The sequence below is a fragment of the Chiloscyllium plagiosum genome, unplaced genomic scaffold (genome assembly GCF_037043375.1).
Source record: "Chiloscyllium plagiosum isolate Xiang-an unplaced genomic scaffold, Cpla_swu_hap1 HiC_scaffold_3, whole genome shotgun sequence".
Lineage (NCBI taxonomy): Eukaryota > Metazoa > Chordata > Chondrichthyes > Orectolobiformes > Hemiscylliidae > Chiloscyllium > Chiloscyllium plagiosum.
Window position 1 is genome coordinate 110,773,002 of NW_028270141.1, and position 17,117 is coordinate 110,790,118.

General features: G+C 42.2%; 1 protein-coding gene across 1 annotated transcript in view; it reads left to right on the forward strand.

The window, feature by feature from the left end:
- The first annotated feature begins 8,813 nt into the window (after positions 1-8,813).
- Positions 8,814-17,117, forward strand: part of LOC122548671 (hormonally up-regulated neu tumor-associated kinase homolog A) — a 43,881-nt gene continuing 35,577 nt past the window's right edge. The window contains exons 1-2 of the mRNA XM_043687501.2: positions 8,814-9,104; positions 16,665-16,957. Coding sequence (XP_043543436.2) covers positions 8,877-9,104; positions 16,665-16,957 — 521 coding nt within the window. The 5' untranslated portion in view covers positions 8,814-8,876. The remainder of the gene's footprint in view (positions 9,105-16,664; positions 16,958-17,117) is intronic.

Consider the following 17,117-nt stretch of genomic DNA (forward strand, 5'->3'; position numbering starts at 1 on the left):
AAATCTGTCCAGCACTATCAGCAAGTGCTCCCTAAACAACCTTCACATTTCTTTCGTGCATGTCCCTGAGAGCATCTGTTCCCAATTTATGCTCCACAGTTCCTGCCTAATAGCATTGTTATCGCCCCTCCCCCAATTAAATACTTTCCTATACCATTTTCTCCTATCCCTCTCCATGTTTATAATAATGGTCAGGGAGTAGTGCTCACCAAAATGCTCTCCCGCCGAGAGATCAGACACCTGACCTGGTTTGTTGCCAAACACCAAATCCAATATGGCCTCCCCTCTCGTCAGCCTATCTAAATACTGAGTCAGGAATCCTTCCTGGACACCCTTGACAAGGTCTGCTCCATCCAAACTATTTGCACTAAGGAGGTTCCAATCATTATTAGGGAAGTTGAAGTCACCCATGACAACAATCCTGTTACTTGTGCACCTTTCCAAAATCTGCCTCCCAATCTGCTCCTCTATCTCTTTTGCTATTGGGGGTCTATAGAAAACTCCCAAGGAAGTGACTGTTCCTTTCCTGTTTCAGATTCCACCCATAATGACTCAGCAGACAAACCCCCCTCGATGATCTCCCTTTCTGCAGCTGTGATACTATCCCTGATTAGCAATGCCACTCCTCCACCACTTTTACCTTCCTCGCTATTCCTTTTAAAGCATCTAAACCCCAGAACATCCAAAAACCTTTCCTGCACGTGATACCCAAGTCTCCATAATGGCCACAACATCATAGATCCAAGTACAGATCCATGCTCTAAGGTCATCACTCTTATTTCTGACACTTCTTGCCTTAAAATAGACACACTTCAACCCATCACACTGACTACAAATTTGCCTTATCAACTATCTAACCTTCCTCACAGACTCTCTGCATGCTGTATTTGCCTGTTCACCAGCTACCCCAACCTCAGATCCATGGCTCCACTACCCTCACTCTGGCCATCCTCTTGTTCCTAAGTGTAGAATGCCTTGGGGCTTTCCTTCATCCTACCCACCCGGGCTTTTTCATGCCACCTTCTAGCTCTTCAAAGTCCATTTTTCAGTTCCTTTTTGGCCACCTTGTAACTTTCAAGAGCCCTATCTGATCCTTGCTTCCTCAACAACAATTATGGCCTAGTTGTGACCGTGACACCAGACCCTGTCAGTGAGGTCTGAGTTTGCCATCCAGCTCAGTGCAGTCTCAGTCTGAAGGAATGCACAGTAACACAGGAAGAAGTTGAATCACCTACTCCATTCTACCAGCATAAGTGCCACCATCTTTTCTCTAAGTTTTTTTTCATTTTCTTTTTTTCCTTCTCTTTTCTTTTTCTCTTTTCTTTTTTTCTTTTTCTTTATTCCGCCCCCCCACCCCCCACCTCCCCCACACTACCACTTAACAGTGGTAGTGCTTATTCTAAGTTTTTAAAAAATTCATTCATGGCACATGGACGTAACTGGTGAGACCAGTATTTATTGCCCATCTCCAATTTTTCCCAGAGGATAGTTAAGAGTCAACCACATTGCTATGAGGAGCACAATGCACAAATAAAGTGAAGAAGAACACTCCAACTGTAATGACTGTGCGATGATGTATGAATAAATGAAAGAATGAATAATTTTACTGTCACCTGTATTTTCCAGTGAAAAATAAAGTAAAATGCAGAGAAAATGTCCGACTGCCACCATGATTCTGTCGCTGTTTTGAATAGTTTAAGAATAATTTAAAAATTTTAAAAAAGCTCAAAGACATTCCACAGCCCTACCACTACAACTTTGTAGTCACCAGCGCCGGACTAAACTAATATCGAAGTTGCCAATTCTCAGGCGCCATCTTTCACTGCTGGGCCTACTTTGCCAATGCCACCTATGCCAATGTCGCAGTTGATACCAGGTCCCGTGCTTACCCTCTGCCAGCCGCCTCTTTGACGCTGCTGCCAAATTCCCGCTCCCAGCTCACCAGCCGGCTCCCACCCTCTGCCAGAGTCCCGCTCCAGGCTCACTAACCGGCTCCCACCATCTGCCAGAGTCCCGCTCCAGGCTCACCAGCCGGTTCCCACCGTCTGCCAGAGTCCCGCTCCAGGCTCACCAGCCGGCTCCCACCATCTGCCAGAGTCCCGCTCCAGGCTCACCAGCCGGCTCCCACCATCTGCCAGAGTCCCGCTCCAGGCTCACCAGCCGGCTCCCACCCTCTGCCAGAGTCCCACTCCAGGTTCACCAGCTGGCTCAATACCATCTGCCAGAGTCCCGCTCCAGGCTCACCAGCCGGCTCCCACCCTCTGCCAGAGTCCCACTCCAGGTTCACCAGCTGGCTCAATACCATCTGCCAGAGTCCCACTCCAGGCTCACCAGCTGGCTCCCACCCTCTGCCAGAGTCCTGCTCGAGCATCGCCAGCCGGCTCCCATCCTCTGCCAGAGTCCTGTTCCAGACTGACCAGCCGGCTCAGTACTGTCTGCCAGAGTCCCTAAATGTTTCATTTATTCCAGACTCACCAGTCGGCCCAATACCATCGCCGAAGTCTTGTCCTGGGCTCACCAGCTGCCTAAGTGTAGACTCTGGACCTCAATGAAGCTGCCTTCCTACGACGTGACACCTTTCTCAGGCAATGCATCATCACTAATGCTGCCACGACCAAGCTCTCTTAGAATGTAAGGAGAAGCAAAAACTAAAGAAGACATAAAATAAAAAGCCGATGGAAAAAGCACAGGTGCCCGGACACTGCCTATTCCATGGCTGCCATTTTGAAAACGCTACGTGACGAAACAAAACACCAAGGCAGCCAAGTTGTCAACCAAGTGCAGCAGAGAACAACGTGTACCTCTGCAGATGGACATATAATCACAAGATCAGGAAAAGTTTTCAAATGTCCAAAACATTAGCATTAACTTTGAAATGGTATTGTAAATTCTCTTTTCCCAGTTTGTATAATTATCAAATTAACAATGTGTACTTATAGATAACCATTTATTTGCTTGGAATAATATTTTGTCTTTGGGAAATAGAGAACATTATGTTAGTACATCAGTATGCCAATATCACTGTATGCGACTATAAAGGTTCCGCATTCAATCTTACACTGGGTTCACTCGAAGCATGATACTGCTCTGTTGTAATCTAATGTTTGTATGTAATATTTAACTGTAATTTTTGTCTATTGGATTCTTCAGTACCACAATATCTGCACCTAATCTTTTATGTTACAAGAGGCATTCTAAGCATTGCTGCATCTACTAAAATACACTGCTGGAGGAAGTCACAATAACCAGTTGATAGTGCAGGAATACATTAACTGGCATTCATAGAAAATCAAAACAGGGAATATCACAACTACTATTCATAATTTAAAAGAATTAATATAACATGTATATTTTCCAAAGTCTTACAGTTATTTCTAAAATTCACACATCACCATGTGGCAGGTACTCATGCGACTCAGCCAACATTGTCTACCTCATACGCTGCAGGCAAGGATGCCCTGAGGCATGGTACCTTGGTGAGACCAAGCAGAGGCTACAAAAACAGATGAATAGATACCAGATAACAATCAACAGACAAGAGTGTTCCATCCCAGTCGGAGAACACTTCAGCTCGGACCTTCGGGTGACCATCCTCCAAGGCAAACTTTGGGACAGGCAACAACGAAAAGTGGCCGAGCAGAGGCTGATTGCCAGGTTCGGTACCCATAGGGTTGGCCTCAACCGGGACCTTGGGTTCATGTCACACTATAGGTGACCCCACTGCACTACACACACACACACTCACACACACACACGGAGACCCTTTCTCATACACTCACACATACACTCCCACACACACACACACACACACAGACTTATACCTCTTTACATTCACACTCACACACATACACACACTCTCTCAGACACTCATAACCCCCGCCCCCCCAAACGCACACACAGACACACACGTACACACGCACACACACACACACTCATGCAGACCCTCTCTCATACACTCACACATGCACTGCTACACACACACTCACGCAAATTTATACTCCTTCACACTCACACTCACACATACACACAGTCTCTCACAGACACTCATAACCCCCAGCCCCACACACACAGACATACACATATACACACAACCAACATGGTCATTCTAAAAGATCTCCAAATCATTCTAAAAGATGAGAGACTTAACAAACAATCCAGGTCTTTTTCAATATATAATTTAGTTACATTGCACTGTAAACTTTTGCTATAAATTCTGTGTCTTACAATCTTATTCTCTACAACCACCTGATGAAGGAGCAGCGCTCTGAAATCTAGTGCTTTCAAATAAACCTGTTGGACTATAACCTGGTGTTGTGTGATTTTTAACTTTGTACACCCCAGCCCAACACCAGCAACTCCATACTATGTTATTGCAATAGGTACTAAACAATACCTCAGAATAAAACTGTCTAATTTATTTATAAACTGTCCAAATAATTTTCTCTTGATGAAATGCTGACTATCATTCAACAAATGTGTATGTTCAAGCCATAATAATTAATCACTTGGCTGAGAAGCCATTATGAATTATTATGAACGAGAGAGGGCACTGATCACTGGTGTCTATGATAATTAGTGTAATGACAAGCAGGCTAGTAGGCTTCTCCAGGTCATAATGTGCCATTGTAAATGTTTGAATTAAGTAGTTAAAAAGTAGGAAGGTCCGTTATTTATTAAATTAAGTTCCTAAATCAGTTCCACAAACGTAGGGCCCATGAATCCTGGGGCCCGAGAGAATTTTGCAATTTTTTTCTGGCATGCTGTCGACTCTAATCTTTCAACAGGAATCAGTTAGCTTGGGTGGCTGTTTGGTTATCAACAGTGAGGTCATCATGTAGGTCCTCCCTTCTTGACCTTGCCTGTGGTGTGGTGACCCTCAGGTTAAACTCACTACCACTTGTCTCTCTCCAATGAGAGAGCAGCCCTATGGTCAACTGGGACTTTGGTGACTACTACAATCTTCCAAAATCCTTCAGAAAATATATCTCTTAGATTTTGTTTTACATCTCCTTCATTATGCTTTGTCTATCACTGCTCAGTTCTTATTAATAATTTTGAAAACAACTTTTCAGATTTATGAAGGACATGGGGACATTTTAATTACTTCAAATTTGCTGCTGGTATTCTTTTTGTGAACAATGGAAATATAACATGAAGAGATAGTATTTTTGAAGAGCAATATTAGTTAATACTGACTTAGCGAGCAGCAATTATATTAAGAGTGAACGTTTGTTAGTTCAAAATTCTCCACTGGTTTAAGAGTGTTGCTAATATTTTAGTGAGTGGTATTTACTCGATTACAAAAGCAACTCCATCCCCAAATGCCTCTTCAACAACACTGAACCCAATTTATGTCTCTCAAATTGTTTGATCTTTCCACAGTGCAAAAACAGGAAAGAAATTAAAGCAACAGCTGAGAATCAAAAGAGCACATCAACATATCTTGAAACATGCAAACTGAAATAATATTGGCAGTCCTTTTTACATATTATTTAAGACATCTAATGTAAAGACACAAATTTAATGGCAAAATCAATCCACAGTTCGTGAGCATGCTGCACCAACAGTCAGACTGACAGCTTTGCATCATAAAAGCTTTAACAGTCTCCTCTATTTTAATGCCCAGTTAATGTTCTTATAAATCCCTATCTTCAGAATTTTAACATTGCTGTTAATCTGTTTCTGTCTGATGGGTTCATGACAGACTCTGTTTAGACAATGTAGACACGAATTTACACAAACCTGTCAACAGTGCCTTAACATCAATCCAAAGTAATTCAATCTAATCCACTCGAGTGCTAGTTCCTGTTGAAGCTAACCTTTAATCATCTCTCAGATATTCAGTAATGCCGACATTAGATACTGTCAGTTTGTAATAATTTTGTGGAATGACACTTACTGTGTAAGTTCTGTCAATTGGTATAATCGTTCCCACTTGCTAAAATTTTAAAAATCACACAATATCAGGTTATAGTCCAACAGGTTTATTTGGAAACACTAGCTTTTTGAGTGCTGCTACTTCATCAGGAAGCTAGTGCTTCCTATTAAACCTGTTGGACTGTAACCTGGTGTTGTATAATTTTTAACTTTGTCCACCCCAGTCCAACACTGGTATCTCCAAATCATGGCTAAAATTTTAAGCAGAATAATTTTAGTTTATTCTGATGAAGGTTTGCCTCTGTATATTATTAGCCTACATTCATTTTTCAGAAATTGATCAACCTACCTGCACAGTCCAGGATGTTTTCTTCTTTATTTCAAATTTTCATTCATATTTTATTGACACAGAGAAAAATGGAAACAACATTAAACTTACCATAAAGCAAAAGTATGTGTTCTGGTGAAAAATTTTATATGAATCTTAAGTCTTAATCTTAGAGTCAATGACTTTTGCATTAACTAGAAATCATGTGGTGAAACAAGATAACAATCCAAATTGCGTTATTTTACCATCACCGTTCATCAGCACAATGAATGAGACAATAAAATTTAAAAAAAAATATATGTTGTGTAGGGTGTTCTGTAAAGTTCATATTCATATTAGCTCCATGCATTTTGTTGATGTCACACACAGCCTGTGGGTGGAGACAATTCCAGCTTTTGAAGGGAGTAGATGTATCTCAGCTCACTAATATGCTTTACCAGTGTAGTTGTACTTATCGCTACTTCAACACAGTGTCTCTTGTATAGATACTGTATGGTGGTGCATCCTCTACTATGAATCTCTCAATAGACCCAAGACAAAACAGAGTCAAAAGAAGACTGGTGACAGCGAGCTACCTCATACAATCCTTACCCAGTATCACATATTGCTAAAGATAGAAAATACCACAAGATACAAGGAGTAGTTGCCTGAGTAAATCACAATGTAAATGTAGAAACATACAAATCAGGAGCAAGAATTGGTGACTTGGTCTCTCGAGCCTATTCTGTCCTTCAGTAAGATCATTGCTGACCTTATTGTACACATTCACATTGCTCTTTTCCCCCATCTTAAGTGCATATAAGCCCACGCCAGAGGCCTATAGACAATGTTTTAGGAATCTAAAGAGGGAACATGGTTAAATGTACATAGAGTTTGAAATGACCAAACAAAATAATTTTAATAGGTGGATAAGGACATTGAAATAGATCACATAAATGATACTCTTAGAGAGACAATTATTTTGGAAGAGTTCAAAAAGTCACTCCTGAAGTAGTGAGAACTCATATGGAAGAGCAGTGAGGTAAGACTGCAAGTTTTGCAGCTGAAATGGCAGATGAGTTGGGACATAAGTCAAAGTTTGGCTTCTGACATCAATTTCCATCTATGAAGGAAAGAAACTGGGGAAAACAGAAATCTTCAGGTGGTAAAGGAAAAGTAGATCTCATTGAAGATAGTTAAGGTAGTTTACCTCAGGTTAAAAAGGAAACCCATGAGGAGGAAAGCAATGTAAAAAATAACTCAGGTGCTTTCACTGCAATAAAGTAGGCCACATGAAGTTGCAGCTTGAGTCATAGAGTCAAAGAACTGCACAGCATGGGAACAGACTCTTTGGTCCAACTTGTCCATCTTGACAAGATATCCTAAATTAATCAAGGCCCATTTGCCAGCACTTGCCCCATATCTGTCAAAACCCCTCTCTTCATATACCCATCCGAATGTTTTTTAAATGTTGTAATTATTCCAGCTTCCACCACTTCCTGTGGCAGCTCATTCCACAAATACACCATCCTCTGTACGATAAACTAGTCCCTTAGCTCCTTTTTAAATCTTTCCACTGTCACCTTAAACCTATGCCCTCTAGTTTTGGACTCCCTTTATCGATCAGTTCATTGAGTATAGGCATTAGGAGGTCATGTTGTGGCTGTACATGACATTGGTTAGGCCACTTTGGATTACTGCAGTCAATTCTGGTCTCCCTGCTATGGGAGAGGTGGAGAAGTTGACCTTTTGGGTATAACCCTTCTTTGATTACACCCGACTTCTCCACCCCCTGATGCTGCCTGGCTTGTTGTGTTCTTCCAGCCTCCTGTTTGTCTCCCTTGGATAGGGAGAATAGCCAAGGTCTGCTGGTGGTTTAGAAAAAGCACTGAGAAGACAGATGTGGGAAAACAGGATAAGCCAGTGCGTATTGTTGAAGTGGTAAAGGGGAAGTTAAAGAGCTGCAAAGGAATGTACAGCCTAAGCAGATCTCTTTAAAGAATTGACCTGTGTTGGGAAGGTTTACTCATGTGTACCAGGAGGAGTAATTTTAAAGAGATAAGGGAGCAGGTCAATCTTTGATTGTGAGAGGTGAGGAGATTAGGTACTGCCAGGGTAATATGTGGAACTCACAGTGAGGAGAGCGGTGTTCATTCGAGAAAGTAGCTAAACAAAAGGTCACCACGCCTGTACTGTCGATCCAAACAAAGTTGGTGGGTAAAGCAAGTCAGGTATTTGCATTCACTGTCAGCGATCTCTCTGGGGTATGAGGAAGTGGAAATCAATACTTTTGCAATCATCCCAATCTTTGGCAAAGTGGGCTCTCCCGGGTCTCTTTAAGTGAGTTACTTCAAAGCGAATGGTCACCATCAATAACCAGTTCAGTCACTGCACAACTGCCCCCACTCCACAGCCGATCATCCGAAATCTGTGCGTGTCACAAGGATGATCTCCACACAGGGATTGAATATCGGATGTGGATGGCCCGGGAGGATGTCAGCCTGGTTAATTATCGATGTCAGCGTTTTGCCTGAGGGGGTCCAGTCTGCCTGGAGGGAAATCATTAACGGATCTGTCAGAGAGGAAGCCGAGTGATGATGGGCTCGCAGCTCTGCTGCTCACCAAGCGGAGCTCACTGCAGTGAAGTGTCGGGTTAAGGGGGCGGCTCATCCTGCCCAGCCCAAGGCCAGGCATGCCTGCTCTCGCTCGGGAACACACCAGGACACAGGAGGGAGAAGGGCAGCCCGCCCAACTCGGCAAGGACTCGCAAGTGCCCGAGTGTTTCATGAGCTTGCCTCAGGACCTGATGAGAAGCTTCTCTCACACCAAACGGGTCGGCAATTACCTGGTGGGGAAGATGATTAACAAAGGCTCCTTTGCCAAGGTGATGGAGGGGCTGCATATTCCAACAGGAGAGAAGGTAAAAACAAAACACCCGCATCCTGCTCTCAATGGGATGAAACAGTACGTGCCCGACAGGATTTTAAATTCATCTCCCAGGGCAAATTGCTCCAATAGAAAGCAGATTAAAATATATTAAAAACAGACGAACCCAACACAGAAGAGTAAAACGAATGAGCCCAGATGAAAATTGCTTCAGATCTGAAGTCAAGCTGGCTGCCTCCGCTAGAGTTTATCAATGGTTACTGTTCTCAGTCCGATTCAACTCAAATTCATATGCCTTTCATTCTGCCCCTTATTCCAATTACACTGCAGTATTATCCCAGAACTAAGTGCAGGTGTGACACTCAATGATTGTGTGTCTGTACTAATCCCGGTCTGTCTCAGTGAGCCAGGGACTGTCTGAAATTGCATGCGGAACATCAGAGTGATCCCTGCTCGGGTTCCGAGCTATTCTGCGCGTTTCCCCTATCTGTTTGACAAGGGACACCATGCTCCCACAGGCTGAGAGTTTGTTTTCCCTTCTTAAGCTGAACGATGCGGAGGGGTCGGTGTTGGACTGGCCTCTACAAAGGCCGAAATTAGACGACACCAGATTATAGTAGAGATGTTTATACATTCGGTGTCTGTGCTTCTCTCTCACTTCACCCGAAGAAGGGGCTAGGTACCGAAAGCTTGTGATTTCGAATAAACCTGTTGGACTATAACCTGGTGTTGTGTGACTCCTGACCCAGTGTATGAATACCATGCTGTGTCAGTTTGACCCTGTTACTCCAGCTTTTGGTTTAGCCCCTTTCTGTACGGTTTCCCACATCAGGATCCAGGTCCTCTGAGTCTGGATCATTGAAAAGTAAAGGTATGGTCCTACAATACAGCCAGGGTCTCACAGAAGTCCCAACACAATGGCCTCTGTGGGAGTTTTCTGGGAAGTCTGAATTTCTGACAGGCAATTCCCCTGTTCCCCAGGGGCCTACAAGTCAGAGTCAGAGATTTAAGAATATTCTGACATACTAACCTGGATTGTTACCCGGAAAATGTCAGACAAACAAATCGTATGTCCACCCTCTGGATAACTACACAACTACCCAAAAGCAATCAGATTGATAATCCAGACCTGCTCTCCCCATCACCGAACCAGTGCTGACCCCACCTCACATTTTCCACACTGCACCTTATCAGTCACATCAGCCACCCACCCATCCACCCACACCACTCTGCCTCTTGACTCAATCCTGATGAAGAGTTTTTGCCCGAAACATCGATTTTCCTGCTCCTCGAATGCTGCCTGACCTGCTGTGTTTTTCCAGCACCACTCGAATCTCGAATCTATTGACTCATTCCTTGACTTACCCATTGACTAACCATCAATGTTTCACCCATTCATTAATATTCACCGTGGACATTTTAACTCATCTATGGGAGCTAGTGTAGTTAAAAAGGAAGTTTTTTTCATTCTCCGTCACCCCAGCCCCATGTTGCTTCCGCTACTTTCCTACAATGGAGCTCTTAGTCAGTTTGATCAACATTTCCGATGAAGCCAAGTATTGCTGAGCAACATCAAGGTGCAGAAAGGTAGGACAACAGCAGAATTCCAATGGTGTGGCTGCTTCATGGAAGTTCCAACCCATGTTTTTTTAAAATAGAAATAATATTTTGACTTGCGTTTTAGGTGTTAAAACAAGAACACTACTTTGGGGTGTATGACGTCCCGTACTCAAAATCATCTGGGAATAATATTGGCAGTCTTTTATGTCCCTTCAGTGATCAGTGGGTTGCTATTTAAAATGACCTTGGAGTCTATAGAAAAAATGCAAAGGTTGTCTGTGAGATCAACTTCACAGTAACCAAGAAGGAGCATGAGTACTCCTCCTGGACCCACATTAACACAGTGGATCATTGACTCCCATCAATGAAGATGGACGAGGGAGATCCATTAGATGTAGTGTACCTGGACTTTCAGAAAGCTTTTAATAAAGTCCCACATAGGAGATTAGTGAGCAAAATTAGGGCTCAATTTTGGAATCAATTTAGGTAAAGGGGCAGTACAAAGAGATCTGGGTGTTCTTGTGCACCAGTCAATGAAGGTAAGCATGCAGGTACAGCAGGTAGTGAAGAAGGCTAATAGCATGCTGGCCTTCATAACCAGGGATTGAGTATAGAAGCAAAGAGGTTCTTCTGCAGCTGTACAGGGCCCTGGTGAGACCACACCTGGAGTACTGTGTGCAGTTCTGGTCTCCAAATTTGAGGAAAGACATTCTGGCTATTGAGGGAGTGCAGTGTAGGTTCACGAGGTCAATTCCTGGAATGGCAGGACTACCTTACGATGAAAGACTGGAGCGACTGGGCTTGTATACCCTTGAGTTTAAAAGACTGTGAGGGGATCTGATTGAGACATATACAATTATTAAAGGATTGGACACTCTGGAGGCAGGAAACATGTTTCCGCTGATGGAAGAGTGCCGAACCAGAGGACACAGCTTAAAAATACGGGGTAGACCATTTAGGACAGAGATGAGGAGAAACTTCTTCACCCAGAGAGTGGTGGCTGTGTGGACTGCTCTGCCCCAAAGGGCAGTGGAGGCCCAGTCTCTGGATTCATTTAAGAAAGAGTTGGATAGAGCTCTCAAGGATAGTGGAATCAAGGGCTACGGAGATAAGGCAAGAACAGGATACTGATTAAGGATGATCAGCCATGACCATATTGAATGGTGGTGCAGGCTCAAAGGGCAAAATTGCCTACTCCTGCACCTATTGTCTATTGTCTATTGTCTAATTCACCATTCCTTGTCCCAATTATGCTCCCAGCTCCCTCAATCTGCCGTAGACCTTGATGAACAACTTTGTTCTTTCTTGTGACAGCTCTTATAGAGTCATGCAATACAGAAACAGATCCTTCAGTCAAACTCATCCGTGCTGATCAAACATCCCAATCTGACCCAGTCCCATTTACCAGCATTTGGCCCATTTTCCTCTAAACCATTCCTATTCATAAACCCATCCAGATAGCTGTTGAATGCTGTAATTGTACTCACTAGTCTTCTTCTCAGGGTGTGGATTGGTGCCAGCAGGAATTGATTGGTTCTGAAGCAAGAGAACTGTTGTTGCATGATCGACACACCCATCAGTTGAAGTGCATCAATTGCTAGATCCAGTCAGTTCGCACCTAAGAACATGCAGAAAACACATTCCAGGCTTTCTTACCTTCCACTTTTCAGTCTATCATACTGACAAGCTCCATTGCTAGAAATATTGCACTTTATTAAATAAAATGTAATGTCAGGTCCTGCTCGCTCCTTAGAAAGAGAAATGACTGTTGGTGAGTTTATCCTGTGTAGCAGCATGCTCCAAGTGAAGGAAGAGGTTGAGAAGGAAAATTCTTCATATCAGCTCAGCCAGTCCAGGAATTGAATCCATTGTGTTGGCACCACCCTGGTGGGTAACTAGTCCAGACCTCTCCACGCTTCAGTGTCCCAGACCTTATAAGACACCCGTGGAGTCAAAGTGGAAAATGCAATATTCTACTGGGGGTGTTAGTCTGAAATATTTATGGTTATATTTTACTGCATTTACCAATGTGAAATATAATAAATTATTTAAATTACCATTTATTCAGTACAAAGTTAAAAATCGCACAACACCAGGTTATTGTCCAACAGGTTTATTTGGAAGTACTGGCTTACGGAGCACTGCTCCTTCATCAGGTGGTTGTGGAGAATAAGATCGATAGACACAGAATTTATAGCAAAAGTTTACAGTGTGATGTAACTGAAATTATACATTGAAAAAGACCCGGATTGTTTGTTAAGTCTCTCGTCTTTTTGAATGAACATGTTTGTTTCAGTTCTTTCAAATGTAAATTGCAGAACTTTTTAAAAGTTACATTTTCAAGTGAACTTTAACAGTAGGTATCATGTTGGCCCAGATAATACATTCAAGGTGTGAGGTGCCTTGTGTGAGATTGTGCCATAATGTTCAGACTGATTCTAATCTAAAACACAGATTTACAGAATCTTACATGGATTCATGCAGTTTTTGAGCAAACTAAAATATAATTCTGCAAGTACAAATTCACCCCACAAACTTACATATATGTGTGTGTACATGTGGATGTGTGTGGGGGAGGGGGGGGGGCTTTTGAGTCTGAGAGAGTGTGTGTTATGTGTGTGAGTGTTAATGTAAAGGGGTATAAGCCTGTGAGAGGTGCGTGTGGGAGTGTATGTGCGAGTATGAGAGAGAGCTTGTGTATGAGAGAGGGTCTGCGTGAGTGTATGGGTCTATCGGAGTGTGTGTGTCTGTAGGAGTGTATGTTTGAGTGTAGGAGTGTCTGTGTGTGTATAGTGCAATGATAGTCACCTGTAGTGTGACATGAACCCAAGGTCCCAGTCGAGGCCATCCCCATGGGTACCAAACTTAGCTACTAGCCTCTACTCGGCCACTTTGCATTATTGCCTGACCCGAAGTCCACCTTGGAAGACGGTCACCCAAAGGTCCGAAGTTGAATGTCCCAGACCGCTGAAGTGTTCTCCAACTGAGAGGGAACACTCCTGTCTGTTGATTGTTGTACGGTGTCCATTCATTTGTTGCCATAGCCTCTGCTCAGTCTCACCAATGTACCATGCCTCAGGGCATCCTTGCCTGCAGCATATGAGGTAGACAACGTTGGCTGAGTTGCATGAGTACCTGCAACGTACATGGTGGGAGTTAATGGTGGTATCTGTGTAGTAGTAGTAATGGTTTTTTAATCTGATTCATAAACGATAAAATTTATTTGCTTAAACACAAAAACTTATAGATTCATGCTTTCAATAAATAACTGGGTAGCTGAAATTCTCTTTAAACATTAGTGATCTCCACAAAGATTATAGTAGCTTTTACCTGGCAAACACTAACCTTACCAAATTGCTGCCACTGACCTCCTGCTTGACATCAATGGACAGATTTTTTTCACTGGAAATTCCTAACTTTGTACTATAACTTGACCAAGATTCTGAGGGATGAATTATTTCAGTAGTTTCTGTGATCCTGTTTAACAACCAGCAATAATCCATCTCCTGTTTGCACTTATTTTCCATTTACCATTCACACTGAATTTAAATTCCTCACCTATGGCTCAGAAAAGCTAAAGTTTTACTCTTGAGCCACAGAGAAAAAAATACTCTGGACCTCTGCCAGCTCATCCAAGTGCAGCTCATCCAAAGTCCTCTCCTTCCACACATATTATTTAATGTATCACTCCTCCCAGGCTATGCCTGTCAGTTGCCTCAAAAAGGAAATTAGTTTCTTTCTCATTCTTCTCAGAGCTGGCAAACTGGATATAGTCAGTTGTTTGGCAACCAAAACTTGCTGGAGGAATTGAAATGAAATGTTGGCTTCTAAATTGTTCAAGCTGCATGTAGACAAATAGTTAATATATGATTCAGTCCTATGATTAGTAAAATACTCAATTTTCCACAATTTACCATGTGAACCTACCCTTCAGTTCCCATTATCTCATATCTTGCTTAACTGGTTTCCCACTACATATACTTACTCCATTTTTCTCACATGATCTCTTGTCCTTCCTTTCTGATACCCATCATTTGTTCCTGGATGGAGCCAATGCTTGCAATGTTGCTGCTTTGGACTATCCATCAATATTCCCTGTTCCTTGCCCAAACAAATACCCATGCTGGTTCTTAGAGGTGCTGACACTCATTATTGGACTTCAAGCACTTGGCCTTGAGTTATCTAATTACTTGTCCATTCTTTGCTTTTAAGTCTTCATCGCACTTCCCAGAGGATTACCACTTTTACTGGCACAGCATCGTCATTGCATTTCAGGCCACCATCTGATTCCACTTCAACAGACGTATCTCTTCGGTTTAGCCACCTTCTATTTTAAATTGCTTACCGTACTTCTACTTTGCAATTGACAACATATGCATGTGTTTTTTTTTAGAAAGGCTGTTTCCTAAAACAGTAAACATATAAACATATATAAAAGAGTGCAAGAAGCTGAAGTGATTATAGATGGCTTAGAGAATAAGGATGAAGAAATAATAATAGGAAACCAGGAAACAGCAGAGTTGAATAAGTACTTCGCATCAGTCATGACAGCAGGGGACAATAATAGCATCTCAAAATTGCAAAATATTTAAGGGGCAAAAGGAGGAGAGGAAGTCAGTATAATAACTATCATTGGAGAAGAAAGTAATGCTGGGGAAACTAATAGGGCTAAAGAGTGATGGGTCACCTGGAACTGATGGAATGTATCTATAATAACAAAGAAAGTAGCTACTGAGATAATGGTTGAATTGGTAGTAGATTTCCAAGAGTTCTTAGATTCTAACCAGTTCGTTTAATGTCTGCTATTGGGAAAATGTTGGAATCTATTCTAAAGGATGTAAGAGCAGAGCATTTAGAATTGCATAATATCATCAAGCAGAGTCAGCATGGCTTCATGAGAGGAAATTATGCCTGACAAATTTACGAGAATTCTTTGAGGAGGTAACAAGCAGGATCGATAAAGAGAAGCATGTAATATGGTTGAATTTTCGGAAGGTGCTTGATAGGTATCATAAAAGAAAGGGACACATCAAAGCTCCTCACAACCTGAAGATGTGAACACTCAGCAGGAAATTCAAAAATATCAAAGAGCTCTGACTTGTTAATACAGTTCTGAAAGCAAAGGAGAAGATAGCACATCAAGATAGTCTTCATAATAGAACTAATAGACTGGGCTCAATGTTGCTGAGGAAGTAATGACTCATGGCAGGTAGACAGCACAAGACATCATCAGTTTGTAAATTCAAGGTTGCAGGAAAAAAGTTCTTTCTAATGATGCACAGGTAAAACACTCCTTCAGATAGAGCCAGCCAAACAATGTTGCATCAAAACATCTCCACATCACTCAACAAATTACCTTTGCAGTGTAGTGACAATACTATATTGATTTGAATGAGTAATTAATCTGTTTTAGGCAATTTCTTCAAAAGAGGATGATTAATCCATGGAACGCATTGCTGCAGAGAGCTGGGAAGGCCAAGTCATTGAATGTATTTAAGATAGATAGGTTCTTAATTGCTAAGGTGATCAAAGGTTATGGAGAGAAAGCAGGAAAAGGGGGTTGAGAAACATATTGGCCATGATCGAATGGTGGAGCAGATTTAATGAGCCAAATAGTCTAATTCTGCACCTATACATTTTGGTCATTTGATCTAATCTAAATAAGCAAAAACATAAAAATGCTGATCAAATGAGCCCTTTGCTCTTCTATGCAATAGTGCCATTGCTTCAATTCAAATAACATCTTTGGTTCATTGTATTATACAAGGGATGATACCAACAAGAATGGGGCCCTAATTAAATATTATAATGAGATTTTAAAATACATTTAGCATGAGACTTGGACACTTATACTGAGAAGCTGGATCCAACATGATGGGAGGTTGACATTTGGTAAAGAATAAACATACATCACCACCATACTGAATGAACCTTAGACATCTTTTTAATAGCCTTGGAATAGCTTGGGATAGAATAATCATATTGCTCCCAACATCTGTACGTGTTCATTAATTGAATTTACTTAACTTATCAGGTAGCCATCAAAGTGATTGACAAGAAGAAAGCAAAGCAGGACACCTATGTGCATAAGAACATGAAGAGGGAGCCCCGCATCCACCAAATGATCAAGCACCCAAACATTGTTCAGCTATTTGAAACCCTGGAGACGGAGAACTCCTACTACATGGCAATGGAGTTATGCCAGGGAGGAGACCTGATGGACAGAATCTGTGAGAAGAAGAAGCTAGAAGAAAGAGAAGTGAGAAAATACACCAGACAGATCTTGTCAGCGGTGGAACATCTCCATCGTCACACAATAGTACACAGGTAGAACTGGAATTGTTGCCTGTCCATCAGCAGGGTCAGATACTGCACCTCATGTATCTATTCTGTCTCAGTTGTGGAGCTATTTAGACTTTACACACCCAGCTGTTTATTGATTCTGTCCCACCTTAGGGAAGTTTGGGAGGGTGCTGTGCACCAGTAT